Here is a 23,058-nt window from a genome sequence, read left to right on the forward strand (position 1 = left end):
GAACAAATAATTTTAAAATTTGTATGAAACACAAAAGACTGAATAGCCAAAACAATCTTGAGGACAGAGCTGGAGGAATCAAACTCCCTGACTTCATAGTACACTACAAAGCTACAGTAATTAAAACAGTATGGTACTGGCACAAAAACAGACACTTAGACCAATGGAAGCAAAAGCAAACAAATGGGGGCTTCCCTGGCGGCGCAGTGGTTGAGAGTCCACCTGCCGATGCAGGGTACACGGGTATGTGCCCCGGTCCAGGAAGATCCCACATGCCACGGAGCGGCTGGGCCCATGAGCCATGGCCGCTGAGCCTGTGTGTCCGGAGCCTGTGCTCCGCAACGGGAGAGGCCACGGCAGTGAGAGGTCCGTGTACCGCAAAAAAAAAAAAAGTAAACAAATGGAACCTAATTAAACTTCAAAGCTTTTGCACAGCAAAGGAAACCATCGACAGAATGTAAAGACAATCTACTGAATGGAAGAAAATATTGGCAAATGATATGACCAACAAGGGATTAATATCCAACATATATAAACAGTTCATACAACTCAACATGAAAAAAAAAAACAAATAAAAAATGGGCAGAAGAACTGAATAGACATTTCTCCAAAGAGGAAATGTAGATGGACAACAGACACATGAAAAGATGCTCAACACAGCTAATCATCAGGGAAATGCAAATCAAAACCACAATGAGATATCATCTCACACCTGGCAAAATGGCTATCATCAAAAAGAGCACAAATAACAAATGCTGGCAAGGATGTGGAGAAAAGGGAATCCTCATACACTGTTGGTGGGAATGTAAATAGGTGCAGCCACAGTGGAAAACAGTATGGAGGTTTCTCTAAAAATATAACTACCATATGACCCAGCAATTCCATTCTTGAGTATATATATCCAAAATAAACCCAAAACACTAATTTGAAAAGATACATGCACCCCAACGTTCACAGCAGCATTATTTATAATTGCCAAGATATGAAAGCAACCTAAGTGTCCATCAACAGATGAATGGATAAAGAAGATATGGCATATATATATATATATATATATATATATACACACACACACAATGGAATATCACTCAGCCATTAAAAGGATGAAATTTTGCCATCTGTAGCAACACGGATGGACTTAGAGGGCATTATGCTAAGTGAAATAAGTCAGACAGAGAAGGACAAACACTGTATGATATTACCTATGTGTGGAATCTAAACAATACAACAAACTAGTAAATATAAGAAAAAGGGGGCTTCCCTGGTGGTACAGTGGTTGAGAGTCCGCCTGCCGATGCAGGGGACACGGGTTCGTGCCCCGGTCCGGGAAGATCCCACATGCCGTGGAGAGGCTGAGCCCGTGATCCATGGCCGCTGAGCCTGCGCATCCGGAGCCTGTGCTCCACAACAGGAGAGGCCACAACAGTGAAAGGCCCGCGTACCGCAAATAAATAAATAAATAAATAGGGTTGAGGGAGTGGGAGGTACTGTGGGGTGTAAGATAGGCTCAAGGATGTACTGTACAACATGTAGAATATAGCCAATATTTTATAATAACTGTAAATGGAACATAACCTTTAAAAATCGTATAAAATTTTTTTTAATTTTTTTTTTTTTGCGGTACACGGGCCTCTCACTGTTGTGGCCTCTCCCGTTGTAGAGCACAGGCTCCGGATGCGCAGGCTCAGCGGCCATGGCTCACGGGCCTAGCCACTCCGCGACATGTGGGATCTTCCCAGACCGGGGCACGAACCCATGTCCCCTGCATCGGCAGGCATATTCTCAACCACTGCGCCACCAGGGAAGCCCTAATTTTTTTAATGAATAAAGGACCTGAATAAACATTTCTCAAAAGAAGACGTAAAAATGGGCTACAGCTATATGAAAAGGTGCAAATCATCACTAATCATCATGGAAATGCAAATCTAAAGCACAATGAGATATCACCTCACACCTGTTAGAATGGATACTGTTAAAAAGACAAGAGATAACAAGTATTGGAAATGATGTGGAGAAAAGGAAATGCTTGTACACTGTTGGTAGGAATGCAAATTCATATAGCAATTATAGAAAACGGCATAGAGGGTCCACAAAAACTTAAAAATAGAACCGTCATATGATCTAGTAATTCCACTCCTGGATATATATCCAAAGGAAATGAATTCACTATGTTGAAGAGATATCTACATTCCCATGTTCATTGAAGCATTATTCACAGTAGCCAAGATATGAAAACAACCTAAATGTCTTTCAGCAGATGAATGAAGAAAATTAGATAGTAGATAGAACAGAATATTATTCAGCCTTAAAAAAAAAAAAAAAGGAAATCCTGTCATATGCAACAACAGGGATGAACCTGAAAAACACCATGCTAAGTAAAATAAGCCAGACACAGAAGGACAAATACTTCATGATCTCACTAATACGTGGAACCTATAACAGTCAAACTCATAGAAGCAGAAACTAGACTAGAAGGGTGCTTGACAGGAACTGGAAGAAGGGGAAAATAAGAAGTTATCAAAGGATGCAAAGTTTCAGTTATGCAAGGTAAGTTCTGGAGCAATACTATATTGTACACTTGAAATATGCTAAGAGAGTAGATTTTAAGCATCTTGAAGGAAAGAGAGAAAGGAAAGGAAGGAAGGAAAGAAGGAAGGGAGGGAAAGAAAATTACAGCTATGTGAGGTGATGGATATGTTAATTAGCTTATTGTGGTAATCATTTCACAATGTATATGTGTATCAAAATATTAAGTTGTAAATCTTAAATATATATAATTTTTATTTGTCAATTATACCTCAATAAAGCTAAAAAAAAATTTAAAAGACCATCAATATAAGGACTAAAGTATTTCTTTAACAGAACACAGAGAAGACAATACTAAGCCGAGCTGAGATGCCCTATGAAGTATACTACATACCAAACTAAAGAAATAAATGTCAGGGCAAGAGAAATATAACTTGCCCAATAGAAGCATTTGAGAAAGAAGAAATCATCTTCTTGCAGTTAGCAAAGAAAACTCTGCTAACTGCAATACAGGCAAAATTAATTGAATTCAATTAGCCAAGTTTTCTGGGGTTTGGGAGAAAAAGTATGTACAAATTACTGAAGACTACACCCTTGTACAGGTCTTATTAGGAATAAGAGGAAAATCAAGAAAACTAATATTAAATTTAAAGAAAAAGATTCTTTGGGAAAACAAATGAAGGATATAAAATACTTCCTGAGAAGTATAGCTGAGAAGAAATTATGAGCATTCACTTAATATGAGTATTGGTGATAATGCGACTAGGCAACAGTTATTGAGGGTTACTATATATGTTCCACGTACTATACGTGACACTTAAAATGCTGCCATCTATCCTCAGAGTGGCCCGGCCCAGCAGATATTATCTCTCCCTTACAAATAAGGAAACTGAGGTCAGGAAAGACTGAGTCTCCCAAGGCTACATATTTAGAAGGTCAATTTAAACCCAGTTCTGCCCAGTTTCAAATTCCAGGTTTTTTGTTTTGTTTTGTTTTGTTTTGTTTTGCCAGTACCACACTGGTTCTCATTTGGGGAAAAAAAAAATTAAAATTGAAATGACATAGACATATAATATTTTTACAATTTTGGTGTTGTTCAATGGACACAGACAAAAGGATTTAAAATGTGTAAGAAACATAATTTTAAATATATATGATTAAAACCTATAACTTAAAATAAATAATACAAATGAAGCCTACGACAAATATAAGGTACAAGAGAAATCAATATGACAGCTATTTAAGTGTCAGGCTTTAGTGGACTGAAATACTTTAATTCACAGAAATTTAAAGGCTAAAAAGCCATCAATGCTTCTTTTCCTTGTTTAGTAAGTTCCAGGTACAGTGCCAAGTCCCTTCAAAACCCCCAAGAGGACTGTGTCTGTTTTATGAGCATAAATACTGCTTCAAAAGGATTAAGTGATTTACCTGGTAGTCCTCAGGACTGAATGCCGTCAGTGATACTGTTCTATATTCCGCCATAACCCTCCCCAGGAGCCCTTGAGCACGGACGACCAGCAACCTAACTTCTCCGTCTTCCTCCTGCACGGTGATGTGTGGAACACTGTTTGCGGGCAGGGTCATTGTGTCCTCAGGCTGGGGAGGCAGCCCAGTGGAGAACTGTAGCAAGCCTGGCAGATACAAAGAGAAGCAGGGCATTCTTGCCCCAATTATCTGTGGAAGAATCTCTTATTCACCTGAAACAATCTTACACAATTATTTTGATCACCAGGATAAAATTCAGAGGGCTCTCATTTAGAAAAGACTTGAGTGAAGATTTGACTAACACGCTTTTGACAGAATATGTTAGTAAGTTTTCAGGATGTTAAAAATTAAAATGCTAATTTTCCTTGTCTCTACTCAAAGAAAGCATTTTTAATGGAAGCATCAATAAAAAGAATAGTGATGGAGTTTTAAAATATTATTATCAAATATTTACTCATATTTGACTCTCTAGAATTCATCCTTAAATTTATAGAACAAAATTAATGGCACCCTAAAGGATTTGCAACACGCTTTTTTGAAAATTTAAGTATGAAAATCAGAGTTGAAGAACTTCCCAGGTTTCCTTCACAGATCCTTTATTGGACGGTCTTGCTTTATTCCTACAAAATAACTATTACTTTTCAATGCAGAAAACAGTCTCAACTTATTATGACAGACATCTGTGATAGTTTCCCAATTAAGAAAATTATCACTTTTCAGCATAAGACAAAAAGAAACTAATATAAACAGACAGTGATAACACTACTTCTTGAAGTTAAATAAAATTTAAATTACAAAGTATTCCAATTAGGTGTTAACATACCACAGTAGGACAATTTTCAAAATTAAAAAAAATCTGATTACCGTGAATAAAAATATTTTTTTCATTTAAAATAATCCTGCATTTAAAAATACTTTTCAAAATATATTATTAAACTTTAGAAATCGATCCTTATATGTTTTTCACAAGCACTGTCCCTCAAAATGGCAGCTTAGAAGTTCCAAGAGCTTGGAAGTTAGAGCATCCGAAGGAGTTCTACTTCAATCATTTGCAGAAGTCCCTTAAACCCTTAGCGAGATCAAGTACACCCAGAGAAGAGAGGATTATTCTTGCAAAAGGGCTTGGTTACCATATGGATGATCACTAGCTTTGATGGTGATATCCGTTGTTTGCTTTTCAGGGTCTATGCTTGCACCACTGGTGGGAGTTGAACCTAGTTTCCCGTCTCCAGGAACCGCAGAAACCAATGTCACACGGAAATACTCATTAAGCTCTGGAATATCATCATCAAGGACATAAATATTCAGGACCTATAAATATAAAAATCCAAAGGCATTAAGCAATGAGGCATGTAGAAATTATTTGCCACTTATCAGAAGAAAATAAAGCAAAGTTACTTTTTAACGTGACAGATTTCTACACAAACTTAGACATAAAAATAGAGAGCGAGAAAGAAAGTGATATGAGAAATTAATTCTTTAATCAATAATGGGTGCTGAAGAGTAATACTTTCTGTATAAAAATATCCTAGTCATGTATTAATATCATACCATATATTATACATTGATATATCAATACAGTATCATATATTCTTTGTACCAAAGACAGTGGTATTACCAACCTCACGTATAGAGTTCCTGGTTAAGGAACTGCACGTTATCTGACAGAATGTGGTAAGGCAATAGGAAAGGACAATGTAGCCATGTCTAGTTCTGGCCTAAGGAAAGCCTGACATACCTAGCAGCTGCATGCTAGAAAACAGATCTACAATAAATGCTAGAAAACAGATTCACGATGAGCCCTATAAGTCTGGCATACACAAACTGCTCAAAAAACATTAGGAAAGGAAGTAGCAATAACTCAGCCATGCTCTACAATATATAAGTCAAAATTTGAAGTGAAAAAAACCATTCCTCCTTCTTTTATTAACTGAACAAGCATGTTTTGACATCTACAATGTGCCAGGGCTAGAAATGGCCCCAGTCGCTAAGAGACTCACTGTCTTCTGTAGGAGAGAGATCTGTGGAAAAACATTTAAAATGCAATGCAAAAATGTCATAATAGAGTTATGTACAAAGCAAACTGAGAACAAAACAATCAACTCTATCTGGTAAAGGTTTTACAACATACAAGTCTGAAGCAAGTCTTAATGAATTAGTTGTAGTTATGAGTAATAATGAGGAAGGGCATTCCAAGTAAAAGAAACAACAGCGTGAAAAAATAAGACATCTGGGTAATTACAATTAGACCACTAAGGCTGGAGTGGGAGAGAAGTCTGGACAGATAAACAGGAGTCAAGGTCATAGGGACCGTTCATGCTATCATTAAAAAAATGAACTTCATTCCATAGACAGTAAAGGAAAATGGAAGAATCATAAGCAGGGGACTGACAAAATGAGAATCCCATTTGAGAATCAATACCATGGCAGAATGTAAACAGAGTGGACAGAGCAAGAAAGGACGCAAGGTGCTGAGTCAGGAGGTGAATGACCAGAATTAATGAGGTACTGAACTAATTCAGTGACAATGGAGATGAGAAAAAATGGATGGATTTTAATTTGTTCTGGAAATAGAAGACCGAGGCCTTAAAGACTCAGCATAGGGAGTGAGGGACAAGAAGGAATGATGTATGATTTCCTGGTTTCTTCCAGAAAGGAGGGTGACAACAGTCTGAAAACAAACTGTAACTCCAAATGCAATCTCCAAAACACTAGTCATTAGGCCTAAAAGTGTTTGAAGAACTTTTTTTTAATGTAGACCCAAGACAGAATCTGAATTTGGTTTTAATGTTCATTTTAATCAAAATTTTAATTAATAAAGTAATACATGGCATGGCCAATGTGCTCAAAGTATAAAAATGACACTTCTACCCAAATCTTGTCATTATTTTTGAACTAAAGGGAACAATAGCAGTCTGAAGATTTAAAATATCTTGCCCCTAGAAAGTAAGCTGACAAATGTTGCTATGAAAGCAATACCAAAACATCAAGATGTACATTAAAAATGAAGCAATTAATACTTTTAAAGTATTGAAGCATACCAAAGTACTTGCTCAATTCAATTAGTGAAATGAAGAGTTTGAAGACCCTATCAAGGTATAAATGTATCTCACATGGGGACTCAGTACACAAAACAGTATTTACCTTTACTATATGTTATACACTCTGCTATTTTCTATTCTCTTTTGAAAATCTTCCTCATAACTCACTAAATTGATTTCATAACTAATGGGCCATTTAAAAACACTTGAAAAACACATTTCCAGTATATATTCCTGTACTGCAGCAAAACACACACACACACACACACACACACACACACACACACACTCACACACACACCCTTCCCAGACTGTCTTGGCGCTAGGTTTCTAGATGTGATTTAAATGTACTCCCCAGACATCTGAAAGGCAATAGCAAAGTGGAGGTCACCTGACTGCTATCTGTGCTGGAAAGCATAGTCACGGAGCATCAGCAGACACGTCGGTATCCAGTCTCTGGCTTAGTAAGACTGAGAAGCTAGTGTAGATTCAGCAAGGCACAGCGTTACAAACCAACCCCAGTATTCAATGTTATTGTTGCTTTAAAGGTCAATTCGTTTTTAAAGAAATTTTTAAATGACAGAAGAAAATATTTTAAATAAATCTTGACAGGAGCGTATACGAATATTTTCCTGACCAAACTTTTATTAACTCTTAGCTCTTCCAAACTATATATGAATACTCTTTATAAAACAGTGGTTCCCAGCTATATTTTTATTTCATAGAGGGTAAATTTTCCAGGGGAAAATTTTGAAGATCAACTCTGTTTTCCAAGTGGGAACATTAAAAAGTTATCACATATCATCACTGTTACTTGATAAAAGGAATAGCAATTTAAATCCAGAAAAGAAGTGAAAAAGACAGGATCAGAATAAATTATAGTCCTTTAAATGGAATAATTTCAGCCTTACGAAAACTTACTCGTTGTCCTAATTTTCCTCATTTTACCAAAGACCAGTAAAACATTTATCATGGCTCTTATTTACAGACTGCTAGTGGGAACTTCTGTTGTAAGTTATTTGTTTCCTTTTTACCCCAAATTATAGAGATTTGATCACTCTTCTTTAGCTTGAACTCTTTAAATTTTAAGAATATTTTAAATTTTTCCTAATTTTATCTTTTTCATCCAATCAACTCCTAAGTCCCTTAGAAATGTCTTCAAAGATATTTGCAAGTCTTAAGTTATTTTATATTTATCCCTGATGACCTATAAACTATTTACATTTCTAATGAAAAATTATACTGATATGAATATTCCAACATATCAGACATTTTATATTAGAATGTAAAAAAAATTTATATAGGAGAAGGTCTCATCTCAATTTCACTTACAATAAGTGTCACTTATTTCTGGAGCATCTATTCAGAAATCAGATGATTCACGGAAAGCTTCTGATAAAACTGATGATCGCTTGTACTTTCAAAACAAAGAAAAATTACCTATTTTTTCCAAATTTAAAAATAAAATATTACAGTTTTAGGAATTCCTCTTGGCTGACCGGAAGAGTACCATTAAGAATTCTGCAGTTTCTCATTGTATCAGTAATAACCAAAAACCCGCAATGATAAATCTTCAAGCTATACCATTTTTATTATATTGAGATTAAAGAACAGATATAACAGACATTATTTAACATCCTTAATTTTTCACTGCAGAAATAAATACAAAAATATTTTATGCCATGATATATAACTAATTGCCTAAATATTCTAAATTGCTTAAAAAGCAGGAAGCTGCAAATAAATTACAGAACAAACAGATCAGGAAAAGCTTTCCAGGAGGCTTTCAAAGAAACAGAGAAGGTAGAGTTTACCTCTGATCTCTGCCAAGGAAGGAATGTGATAGTTCCACTGGCATTAGCAAAATCATCAACATGGTAGTTAACACCATCAGATTCGATCTGTGAGATGGTGTAAAAAACATGCACATAATCCAGAGCTCCTCTGGTTCGCTCCACCACACATGAAATGGTGGATCCCTCCTCTGCAATCTGAAATTGAACATAAGTTCTTTATAAGTATACACCAATTCAAATCAGTGATAAAATTACAAGGCTTTCCTGAAATCCTTTTACCATAAACTTAATTCTATAACTTTCTACCTCTCTAAGGCGGTCTCTACATTCCTCTGCATATATTTTTGACTGCTAAAAAGTATTTACAATCATTGGTTTTTTCCACTCATTCCTTTAAAGGGATAAATAAAAGCAGAAACAATAATAATTAATTAACTACAAATGTAATTCATTCATTGAAACCTCTTGTGTGTCAGCCACTATGCTAGATGCTACAGTTATAAAACGATTTTTTTAAAAAAAAGCACAATCCTTTATCTGGGTAAGTCTAAAGAGGAAAACAAACTCATGATTTTATGATGAGTTCAGCACAAAAAGTAGGGTGTAAAGAGTGGAACATGACATCAGGGAGAACTTTCTAGGCACAGACACAAGAAGAAATCGAGTGGATTTGGTGAAATCATTTTGAGGGTGGTTATTATAAACTATCCAGTGGGGACAGCCTGGAGAAACTCCTGGTGGGGAGACAATAGTCAGGTAAAGGAGGGCACTGATATCATGCTTAATATCTTTTTGCTATTTCTGACATATATACGTATACATATGTATACATACATGTGTGCATTTTTCATGTGAAAAGTATTTTTATTTACATAATTTAAGATAATGTTTAGAAATTACATGGAGCAGGAAATTGGAATATCTTTTAGAATAGGTCTTCCTATTCTTAAATTCTCCATCTCTCAATTCTATTTTTATAGTATCTAACATAAAATTCATAGAAAAAAGAACTAAAACTGAATAAATAGAGCTCAAAATACAAATCTTAATATATATAGTGTCATTCTCTACTTTTCACATCAATCATAAGCACCTCTGATCAGCATTAAATAGAGCTATTTTGGTGCCAACATCAGAGCTAGAAAGAACAGATTTGAAATTTGTCTGCAAACAGGCAATAGTTAAAACAGTTATCAATGAGCATGGAAGCACCAGGAGTTGTTCCAGTAAATCCTTGGAGTTTCACTAAGCATCAGCATTCCTACTCCAAAATGCAGCAGAAACTCTACTGCCTCATAGCACACAAGATCAAGGACCCCTGGGGCAATATAACTCCTTTGTCTGCTCGTCTGCTAGCCTAAGAAGCCCAAAATGACCCTACGGTTGTTCAAAAGAGCCTTCAGTCTGTCTCTTCATGGAAATGTTCCATCTCCAGGTCCAACCAGAACTTTTAATCCAGTGGAACTTAAAACATGGGAACAGGAAACACAAATTCTGACAGTGGGTCACTGGGGGTGATGGAGTTAAGAGTCTCACTTCTACCTCTTGCTTCCTGAGCTCATGTGATCTAATTACTGGGGGCAAGGAATTAGATATCAGCCATTGGGCACACATGCTGGATCCTGGAGCACAAAACTCCAACACTTCAAGATGTTGTCCCTGAGCTGGCACCTTGGCTGAGTCTTTAACAGGCAATCCCATTGCTGCACTAGGCCAGCTGCTTCAGGTGATGTTGTATAATACACACACACACACACACACACACACACACAATGGAATATTACTCAGTCATAAAGAAGAATGAAATATTGCCATTTGCAGCAATATGGATGGACCTAGAGATTATCATACTAAGTGAAGGCAGACAGAGAAAAACAAATATTTGCTATCACTTATATGTGGAATTTAAAAAATAATACAAATAAGCTTACTTATAAAACAGAAACAGACTCACAGACATAGAAAACAAACTTATGGTTACCAAAAGGGAAAGGGGGAGAAGGATAAATTAGGACTTTGGGCTTAACAGATACACACCACTACATGTAAAATAAACAACAAGGATTTACTGTATAGTACAGGAAACTATATTCAATACCTTGTAATAACCTGTAATGGAAAAGAATCTGAAAAAGAACACACATATATATGTGTGTGTGTGCATAACTGAATCACTTTGCTGTACACGTGAAACTAACACAACATTTTAAATCAACTATAGTTCAATTTAAAAACTGGTATTTCCAAACAGCTCATGTAACTCAACAACAAAAAAACAACCCAATCAAAAAATGGGCAGAAGACCTTTTCAGACATTTCTCCAAAGAAGGCATACAAATGGCCAGTAGGCACATGAAAAGATGCTCAACATCGCTAATTATTAGAGAAATGAAAATCAAAAGTACAATGAGGTACCACGTTACACCAGTCAGAATGGCCATCATTAAAAAGTCTACAAATAACAAGTACTGGAGAGGGTGTTGAGAAAAGGGAACCCTCCCACACTATTAGTGGGAATTAGGTTGGTGCAGCCACTACGGAAAACAGTATGGAGGTTCCTCAGAAAACTAAAAATAGAATTACCATATGATCCAGCAATCCCACTCCTGGGCATATACCAGAGAAAACTCTAATTCAATAAGATACATGCAGCCCTATGTTCACTGCAGCACTATTCACAATAGCCAAGATATGGAAACAACCTAAGTGTCAATTGAGAGATGAATGGATAAGGAAGATGTGGTACATATATACAATAGAATACTATTCAGTCATAAAAAGAACAAAATAATGCCATCTGCAGCAACATGGATGCAACTAGGGATTATCATATTAAGTAAGTCAGAAAGAGAAAGACAAATACCATATGATATCACTTATATGTGGGATCTAAAATACAGCACAAATGAACCTATATGCAAAACACAAACAGACTCACAGACAGAGATCAGACTTGTAGTTGCCAAGGGGAAGAGGGGGAGGGAGAGGCATGGACTGGGAGTTTGGGGTTAGTAGATGCAAACTATTACATTTAGAATGGATAAACAACAAAGTCCTACAGTATAGCACAGGGAACTATATCCAATCTCCTGGGGTAAACCATAATAGAAAATAATATTAAAAAAGAATGTATATATGTGTATAACTGAGTCACTTTGCTGTAGAGCAGAGACTGGCATAACATTGTAAAAATGTTATGGTATTTAACATATGGCCTGGTATTTTAAGGCCATATACAAATGGTATATTTTAAGGCCATTACAATAAATTATATTTAAAGACTGGATAAGACAATGAGGGAAGTAAGTACAGATAGAAAAGGACCAAGTACAATCAGTTCTGCTGTAACACTGGTTTTGAAATGAAACTGTTCCAATGCAACTGATACATCAGGGAGCACTTTGAACATATTTCACATTTGTTTATGTATAATTTCATCTACAAGAAACATGGTGAACACAGAAAACTGTACCACCTGAAACAAGCCACATGGGAATACACACACACACACACACACACACACACACACACACACACACTCCAAACATCTACCAGTTACCTCAGTTCAACGCATGTGTCACCAGCCACATTTATCTGCAGTGAATGTGGCAACGTTCCCTCTGATTTCGAATAAACCTCCTTCCATCACTTCACAGTAGCATGCAAGCTACATTCCTCTGATGTCCACTTCTACAAGCAAACTTAAGGTTTTTTCAAGGTATATGCCATATTTATTATCATACTTAAGAATTAAACACTTATTGTGTAAACCTATTTTTTATTAGGTCCCTACCTTTCTTTTTATATATCACTAAACAAATTTTTGGATAGCGTTCACCTAACTCATCTTTCCCATAAGTTCTTGTGTTTTTCACTATGCGATTTGGTACAGTGTGGTGATTTTTAGGAACACATCTATCATGTTACGGCAGAATTAACTGTTCTGAAGGTGGGGCCCTCCAACCCTAAGAGGCTGGAGAGAAGAGGAAGCAGCAAAGACACAGGTGCTCAATACAGCAACTAATTTAATTTCCACTTAGACATTTACATCAGCATTTTCATCATAGCTGAATGGTATACAAACACATGTGTGGTGGAAACAGCATGGCTTTAAGGTCAAACAGTCCTGTTTGACTGTTTCACTCCACCACTTACCAAAAGTCCTCTGTCTCAGTGATCTCTTCTTAAAATGAAGATCACAATGTCTCATGGAGTTTGGTGGAGGTTAAATAAGTGCTTTACATGGTACCTAGTAAAATAGTAAGTGCTACACAAATCTTATATTTCTTCCCCTTAAAATACAGACACACAAACAGTAACAAAAAATGCCACATAAAAACATTCCCTTATTTTATCAAGAAACTTATATGCTTGCATATGTAAAAAAAGCCAATTCCCATGTATTTAGATTCCTATCAGAGTGGGGACATATTTGCTCCATTTTCCCACCCCAAATTTTAATCAGAATGACTATATTGAATGAGTTAAATTAATAAATCGTTAATCCCAACATATGAGTATTCAGCCTTTCCCTTTCAGCAAGAGACATAGATTAATTAGATCCAAAGACACACTAAGGAGTGTGATGTTTTCTTATAGCTTTTTATCAAGTCAATGACATTACCATGCAGCATACAGGACTAAGCATTTTGCTTGCAGGAATCACATGGGGAAAAGTTATCTAACCACACTTTCATTTAGAAAAGGCTTCATTAAAATCTATCACCTACTAACTATTTTCAGTTTGAAAAAGAAGAGAAAAAAAGACTACCCATATTCAATACAAATATGTGCAGACGTGTGCTATATATCAGAATCGCATAGACATTTTAATGAATTAATAATTTACACAATAAAGTAAACTCTGTAAAATTTTAACAAGGAAAGAAACTTCAAGAGCCAAGCATCCATTAAAAAAAATGACATAGGATGCCTGGTAAAAATCCACCTTTCATACTTATGAATTTACAGAGAAATGACATAATGCATGACATTTGCTTTAAAAATTATTTCAGCCAAAAAATAAGACACAAGACTGGCAAAAGGCTAATAAATGCTGAAGCTAGGTGATGGGTCACTGGGGTGACTCCTACTTTTTCTATTATTCTGTACGTATGATATTTTCCATTGTAAAAGATGTTTAAATTTCAGCTTTTTGCCTCCCATCCCATCCCCCAATAGAGATTCCGACTCAGAAATGGGATCTTGATTCAGGAATGGTATCCAGGAAAATGCATTAGATATTTCCAACTAAGGCCATCCACACACAGCACTTTGGGAAATAGCAGACCAGAGGATAGAATTAGCAATACAAGAAGGGGATTAAGAAATGGAGAATAAATAATTAAAAGATCTTTTCTACTATTAAAATATTCACCTAATTGACGTTATTTATTTATTTACTTATTTGTCTATCTTTGGCTGTGTTGGGTCTTCGTTGCTGCGTGCAGGCTTTCTTTAGTTGAGGTGAGCCGGGGCTACTCTTTGTTGCAGTGTGCGGGCTTCTCACTGCAGCGGCCACAACCAAGATTACTCTACCCAGCAAGAATCTCATTCAGATTCGATGGAGAAATCAAAAGCTTTACAGATAAGCAAAAGCTAAGAAAATTTAGCACCAACAAACCAGCTCTACAACAAATGCTAAAGAAACTTCTCTAAGTGCGAAACACAAGAGAAGAAAAGGACCTACAAAAACAAACCCAAAACAATTAACAAAACGGTCACACGAACATACATATCGATAATTACCTTAAACGCGAATGGATTAAATGTACCCACCAAAAAACACAGGCTCACTGATTGGATACAAAAACAAGACCCATATATATGCGGTCTACAAGACACCCACTTCAAACCTAGGGACACATACAGATTGAAAGTGCGGGGATGGAAAAAGACATTCCATGCAAATGGAATCAAAAGAAAGCTGGAGTAGCAATACTCATATCAGATAAAATAAACTTTAAATAAAGAATGTTACAAGAGGCAAGGAAGAACACTACATAATGATCAAGGGATCAACCCAAGAAGAAGATATAACAATTATAAATATATATGCACCCAAGCAGGAGCACCTCAATACATAAGGCAACTGCTAACAGCTCAAAAAGAAATCAAAAGTAATACAATAATAGTGGGGAAATCAACAGTAATACAATAATAGTGGGGGACTTTAACACCTCACTTACACCAATGGATACATCATCCAAACAGAAAATTAATAAGGAAACACAAGCTTTAAATGACACAACAGACCAGATAGATTTAATTGATATTTATAGGACACTCCATCCAAAACCAGCAGATTACACTTTCTTCTCAAGTGTGCATGGAACATTCTCCAGGACAGATCACATCTTGGGTCACAAATCAAGCCTCAGTAAATTTAAGAAAATTGAAATCATATCAAGCATCTTTTCTGACCACAACACTATGAGATTCGAAATGAACTAAGGGGAAAAATGTAAAAAACACAAACACGTGGAGGCTAAGCACTACTTCCTAAATACCCAAGAGATCACTGAAGAAATCAAAGAGGAAATCAAAAAATACCTAGAGACAAACGACAATGAAAACACAACAATCCAAAACCTATAGGATGCAGCAAAAGCAGATCTAAGAGGTAAGTTTATAGCTATACAAGCCTACCTCAAGAAACAAGAAAAATCTCAAATAAATAATCTAATCTTACACCTAAAGGAACTAGAGAAAGAAGAACAAACAAAATCCAAAGTTAGCAGAAGGAAAGAAATCAGTAAGATAAGAGCAGAAATAAATGAAATAGAAAAAAAGACAACAATAGCAAAGACCAATAAAACTAAAAGCTGGTTCTTTGAGAAGATAAACAAAATTGATAAACCATTAGCCAGACTCATCAAGAAAAAGAGGGAGAGGACTCAAATCAATAAAATTAGAAATGAAAAAGAAGAAGTTACAACAGACACCACAGAAATACAAAGCATCCTACTATAAGCAACTCTATGACAATAAAATGGACAACCTGGAAGAAATGGAAATTATTAGAAAGGTATAACCTTCCAAGACTGAACCAGGAAGAAATAGAAAATATGAACAGACCAGTCACAAGTAATAAAATTGAAACTGTGATTAAAAAGCTTCCAACAAAGAAAAGTCCAGGACCAGATGGCTTCACAGGTGAATTCTATCAAACATTTACAGAAGAGCTAACACCCATCTTTCTCAGACTCTTCCAAAAAATTGCAGAGGAAGGAACACTCCCAAACTCATTCTCTGAGGCCACCATCACCCTAGTACCAAAACCAGACAAAGATACTAAAAGAAAAGAAAATTACAGGCCAATACCACTGATGAATACAGATGCAAAAATCCTCAACAAAATACTAGCAAACAGAATCCAACAACACATCAAAAGGATCATACACCATGGTCAAGTGGGATTTATCCCAGGGATGCAAGGATTCTTCAATATATGCAAATCAATCAATGTGATACACCATATTAACAAACTGAAGAAGAAAAATCATATGATCATCTCAATAGATGCAGAAAAAGCTTTTGACAAAATTCAACACCCACTCATGATAAAAACTCTCCAGAAAGTGGGCATAGAGAGAACCTACCTCAACATAATAAAGGCCACATATGACAAACCCACAGCAAACATCATCTCAATGGTGAAAAACTGAAACCATTTCCTCTAAGATCAGGAACAAGACAAGGATGTCCACTCTCACCACTATTATTCAGCATACTGTTGGAAGGCCTAGCCACGGCAATCAGAGAAGAAAAAGAAATAAAAGGAATACAAATTGAAAGAGAAGACGTAAAACTGTCACTATGGGCAGATGACATGATACTATACATAGAGAATCCTGAAGATGCCACCAGAAAACTACTAGAGCTAATCAATGAATTTGGTAAAGTAGCAGGATACAAAATTAATGCACAGAAATCTGTTGCATTCCTATACACTAATGATGAAAAATCTGAAAGAGAAATTAAGGAAACACTCCCATTTACCATTGAAACAAAAAGAGTAAAATACCTAGGAATAAACCTACCTAGGGAGACAAAAGACCTGTATGCACAAAAGACAGTGATGAAAGAAACTGAAGATGATACCAACAGATGGAGAGATATACCATGTTCTTGGATTGGAAGGATCAATATTGTGAAAATGACTATAGTACCCAAAGCAATCTACAGATTCAATGCAATTTTTATCAAATTACCAATGGCATTTTTTACACAAGTAGAACCAAAAATCTTAAAATTTGTATGGAGACACAAAGACCCCGAATAGCCAAAGCAGTCTTGAGGGAAAAAAACAGAGCTGGAGGAATCAGACGCCCTGACTTCAGACTATACTACAAAGCTACCCTAATCAAGACAATATGGTACTGACACAAAAACAGAAACACGGATCAATAGAACAAGATAGAAAGCCCAGAGATAAACCCACGCACCTATGGTCAACTAATCTATGACAAAGAAGGCAAGGATATACAATGGAGAAAAGACAGTCTCTTCAACAAGTGGTGCTGGGAAAACTGGACAGCTACATGTAAAAGTATGAAATTAGAACACTCCCTAACACTATACACAAAAATAAACTCAAAATGGATTAGAGACCTTAATGTAAGACTGGACACTATAAAACACTCAGAGGAAAACATAGGAAGAACACTCTTTGAAATAAATCACAGCAAGATCTTTTCTGGGGCTTCCCTGGTGGCGCAGCGGTTGAGAGTCCGCCTGCCGATGCAGGGGACGCGGGTTCGTGCCCCGGTCCGGGAAGATCCCATGTGCCGCGGAGTGGCTGGGCCTGTGATCCATGGCCGCTGAGCCTGCGCGTCCGGAGCCTGTGCTCCGCAACTGGAGAGGCCCGCGTACCGCAAAAAAAAAAAAAAAAAAAAGATCTTTTCTGATCCAACTCCTAGAGTAATGGAATAAAAAGAAAAATAAACAAATGGGACCTAATGAAACTTAAAAACTTTTGCACAGCAAAGGAAACAAGACGAAAAGACAACCCTCAAAATGGGAGAAAATATTTGCAAACCAATCAACAGACAAAGGATTAATCTCCAAAATATATAAACAGCTCATGCAGCTCAATATTAAAGAAACAAACAACCCAATCAAAAAATAGGCAGAAGACCTAAATAGACATCTCTCCAAAGAAGACATACAGATGGCCAAGAAGCACATGAAAAGTTGCTCAACATCACTAATTATTAGAGCAATGCAAATCAAAACTACAATAAGGTATCACCTCACACCAGTTAGAATGGGCATTATCAGAAAATCTATAAACAACAAATGCTGGAGAGGGTGTGGAGAAAAGGGAACCCTCTTGCAATATTGGTGGGAATGTAAATTGATACAGCCACTGTGGTGAACAGTATGGAGATTCCTTAAAAAACTAAAAATAGAATTACCATATGACCCAGCAATCTCACTACTGGGCATATACCCAGAGAAAACCATAATTAAAAAAGACACATGCACTCCAATGCTCATTGCAGCACTATTTACAATAGCCAGGTGATGGAAGCAACCTAAATGCCCATCAACAGATGAACGGATAAAGAAGATGTGGTAAATATATACAATGGAATATTACTCAGCCATAAAAAGGAACAAAATTGGGTCATTTGTAGAGACGTGGATGAATCTAGAGACTGTCATGCAGAGTGAAGTAAGTCAGAATGAGAAAAACAAATATTGTATATTAATGCATATATGTGGAACCTAGAAAACTGGTACAGATGAACTGGTTTGCAGGGCAGAAATTGAGACACAGATGTAGGGAACAAACGTATGGACACCAAGGGGGTAAAGCAGTGGGTGGTAGGGGTGGTGGTGTGATGAATAGGGAGATTGGGATTGACATGTATACAATGATGTGTATAAAATGGATGACTAACAAAAACCTGCTGTATAAAAAACTAAAATAAAATTCAAAAAAAAACTAAAAATGTCAAAAAAGAAAAGAAAAAAATGGAAACGGTTTAACTGCTCTATATTTAAAAAGACTGATCAAAAAATTTAAAAGAGGGCTTCCCTGGTGGCGCAGTGGTTGAGAATCCACCTGCTGATGCAGGGGACATGGGTTCGTGCCCCGGTCCAGGAAGATCCCACATGCCGCGGAGTGGCTAGGCCTGTGAGCCATGGCTGCTGAGCCTGCGCGTCCGAAGCCTGTGCTCCGCAAACGGGAGAGGCTAGAACAGTGAAAGGCCTGCATACCACAAAAAAAAAAAAAAAAAAAAATTTAAAAGAAATTCACCTAATTGACTTTACTTATGTATTTATTTATTTATTTTTGGCTGCGTTGGGTCTTCGTTGCTGTGCTCAGGCTTTCTCTAGTTGTGGCAAGCCGGGGCTACTCTTTGTTGTGGTGTGCGGGCTTCTCACTGCGGTGGCTTCTCTCTTTGCAGAGCATGGGCTCTAGGCCCGTGGGCTTCAGTAGTTGTGGCTCGCAGGCTCTAGAGTGTAGGCTAAGTGGTTGTGTGCACGGGCTTCGTTGCTCTGCGGCATGTGGGATCTTCCCAGACCAGGGCTCAAACCAGTGTCCCCTGTATTGGCAGGCAGATTCTTAAACACTGTGCCACCAGGGAAGCCCCCATCTAATTGACTTTAGAATAATAAATCAAGCAAAAGTACAGGCCAGTATACATGAAGGGGCATAACATCAAGTAATAATCATCAGAACCATCATCACTCAGTTTTTCACAAGAAACAGTAGCAGCCGCTACTGTTTTCTCTTTTGAATCAGGAACTTGACACATCTTCAGATCATCAGAAAAGTAATTATAAAGGTTAACAATGAGAAGAGTTTTTGAAATACATTTTCTTAGAAAACATAATATACTATTCTAAGACATGAATTTGGCTCTCTCTATTGAGATAGAAGATTAAAGCTAAACAATTACACAACCAATTAATTTTTTATTTTGTTTCATGCTTGGCTGATGATCTGGGATATCAGATTATATCAATATCACTTATATCTAAAGGAATCTATTCACATAACATAGGGCAGGCACATAAAAACAAACACAGTCCAAGTTAAATAATATTCTCGTTTTTACAAAGATCCTCTCAAAATATCTCTAAATTTATTCTTAAGCCATGAGTTTATAAATATAAAACATAATCCAAATATTAGTTGTAAAAGTAAAATAAGACTAGCAAATTCTATGAATCATTAGGAAAAGCAACTTTATAATTATGTGATATACAAGACTGCAGGACATAAAAAAAACAGTGCGAAAATAAGGTGGAGAGAAAATAACATTGTTAAGTACAAAGAATAACACAGGAAGGCAACATGATAATGTGAGTACTAGGCAATACGTCCAACAAAAATCAGCCATCTGTTCAATACGGAGCCCACTAGGAATCCAAAGAATTATTTAGAGCCCACCAGGGCTCTAAACCACATTTGTTCATTCTTTCAATTAAATTTATTAAGCACCTGCTATTTGCCAGGACACAGTGTACCTGGTTAGGAGGAAACAAATCACAAAATAATCTCATCTCTTTCAATATGCCAACAAGTAGACTATGTCATATTCCACATATTTTCATTATTTGTTTAAGATCTTATTATGCTTTCATTTTAACCTTAATATTACTTTATGTCATATGAATCTATGAAAAATGTAAAAGCATAACATAATTCAGAGAGAAGTCTTTAAACGATCCCTATTGGCTTCAGCATTTTTGGAGGAATAAGAAAAAAGTTAACTTTTCAATGTCACTGAAACATCACAATGCAGAAGAATCTATGGAAGTGACAGTGGTTTTTATTTCTGAAAATGAAGCAAATAACCATAAAATTTAAACTCAAGATAATTCCAGGTATAAATCACCAGTTCTCAAATATTTTAGTTTCAGGACTCCTGAGCTCTCATAAAAATGACTGAGAACCGCAAGGAGTTTCTTGCTTATGTTGGTGAAATCTGCTGATAGTTACCATTTTATGAATGAAAATTGAAAAAAAAATTAAATATTGATATACTAACTCATTTTAAATAGCAATAATAAACTCACGTTAACATAAGCAACATATTTTATGAAAACTAACTATATTCTCTAAAACAAAAAAATAATGATGGAGGCATTGTTTTTACATTTTTGCAATTCTCTTCAAAGTCTAGCTTAATAGAAGACAGCTAGATTCCCATATCTCCATTTGTAATCAATTTGTGTGTTGCTATTTGTTATTTTGGTTGAAGTATATGAAGACTATCCAGCCTTACATAGATATATAACTGGAAAAGGAAGAGGATTACAATAGTGTTTTCAGACAGCTGTGGGTATTCTTCCTCAATATTATACCAAAATTTGACAAGTGGTAGTTTAGTTGCAATGTGGAATCATACTCTAAGACATTAAAATCCATTGGTCTACCTTGCACTTTAAATCAGTCTTTACCCATGCATTATTTTCTAACAATACACGTGAATTATCTGGAGAATATTGGTTCACTGAGTTATACAGATCTTCCAAATGTTGATGTATTTCATTATACAAAATAAGTAAATCACACTTGCTAATATCACTATCAATCTTATCTGAAAAGTCTTTAAGTATTGGGAAACCATCAAGCTCACTTTGGCAGGTAAAATGTCCCAACAACCCTAATTTTTGTTTGAAAGCTCAAATTATTATCACTGGCAACAAATACTATCAGTTGTTTTCCAGGTAGTCACTGACTCACTTCATTCTTTTCCAAGAAAATGCCTGCCAGATACCCAAGTCTGAATAACCAAACTTTGTTGGTCATTTTTCAAGTAAAAATGGTGCTCCATGAAAAGAGCAGCCAGTTCAGCTCAGAACTCAGTATCTGCACAAACGCTTTTCTTCACAACTATCATGTTTTGTTAATGCAGCAGAAGTGCTTTATTTGTGCTTCTCATTTCACAATACGGAATGTTAAAAAGGTGGGTATTCAAGGGTAGAAATTTTATCAAATTAATGTTTTGTACTGTTTCATCAAAGATACTCAAGTGAAATATTCACCTTTTAAACTACAGGTATGTGGTGATAAATAAAACAATGACAACTGGTACAGTTTTGTGCCACTGCCTTGATTCATACAAAGGCACTAGCAGCTAGCAGTTTCGGCAACCGCTGCTTTTGCAGTGCAAATGTCAATAAAATGAAAAAGCCATCATAGCATTTTATAAAATTAGGTTTGACTTTTGCAGAACTCCTGAAAGATCTCAGGAACCCCTAGGGGTCCTTGCACTACACTTTGAGAATGACTTCAGTAAGCAATCAATAAATATTGATGATGGTCATCACGACAAAAATATTTCATATCACTTCCGTCTTCATATCACACCAAGATGAAAGTTTTATACTTCAATTCTTAAGACTTTCAAGAATGAAAATTCTGTAATCTTCCTGACAATCAAATTCCAATATCTGATCTTTCAGACACAACACTTTCCCTATATTAACCATCTAAACTTTACTCTTTCCAGTATAGATGTATTCTATTTCTCTCTCAGGTGGGCTTGGAGAATAACCAGTCAAGTTTTCTTTTTCTTTCCAGCAGTTATACAACTATAGATGCTGTGGCTCCTATAAGGAAGTTCCCTTCTGCAATCAAAGGTTGACTGGCCCTGTTCAAATTCTGAAATATCTGGGAACAAAGGTGGAATACCTAGGTGGAACTAAACCAACACCAACACAATCTATCAATGCGAATTGTGAGATAAGCCAGCACTGAAGACTTACTATAATGGCCCAGAAAGTCAGAGAAACACTCAAAAACTACTCATTTTAGGCAGGTTTTAAAAACTTATGTATTGTTTTGTTTTGTTTTTCAGTTTGGCTGTTTATGCAGCTTAGCTGAATCTGGTTGTGTTTGTTATTTGAACTATGAGCCTTTTCATGTCTTGATATTAAAATACATTCACAAGTTCAACAAAGATTTATTGAGTACCTACTATGTGCCGTGCTAGGTCCTAGAGATACAATAATGAACAATAATAAAACTCTTTCACCTTTGTGGTAGAAAGGGATAGCCAGTATATAAGCAGACTTATTAATAACATATGGAATTGAAGCGTGTGATCAATGCTACAAAAAAAAAAGTAAAACTAGGTGAAGGGATGGAGAGTGACCAGTTAGGAGAAGTGGGAGGATTACTTTAAATTAAAAAGTCTTTACTGAGTAGATGTCTCTGGAGCTGAGACTTGAATGACTAATTCTGA

The 23,058-nt window shown here is 36.2% G+C and overlaps 1 protein-coding gene across 1 annotated transcript in view; it reads right to left on the reverse strand.

The window, feature by feature from the left end:
• The window catches only part of ADGRV1 (adhesion G protein-coupled receptor V1), a 533,314-nt gene that overhangs the window by 461,912 nt on the left and 48,344 nt on the right, over positions 1–23,058 (reverse strand). Inside the window, exons 21-23 of the mRNA XM_032627062.1 lie at positions 8,867–9,043; positions 5,142–5,322; positions 3,955–4,157 (exon numbers count right to left, since the gene is read on the reverse strand). Of these exons, the coding sequence (XP_032482953.1) occupies positions 3,955–4,157; positions 5,142–5,322; positions 8,867–9,043 (561 nt within the window). The remainder of the gene's footprint in view (positions 1–3,954; positions 4,158–5,141; positions 5,323–8,866; positions 9,044–23,058) is intronic.

This window comes from Phocoena sinus, chromosome 3 (assembly GCF_008692025.1).
Source record: "Phocoena sinus isolate mPhoSin1 chromosome 3, mPhoSin1.pri, whole genome shotgun sequence".
Lineage (NCBI taxonomy): Eukaryota > Metazoa > Chordata > Mammalia > Artiodactyla > Phocoenidae > Phocoena > Phocoena sinus.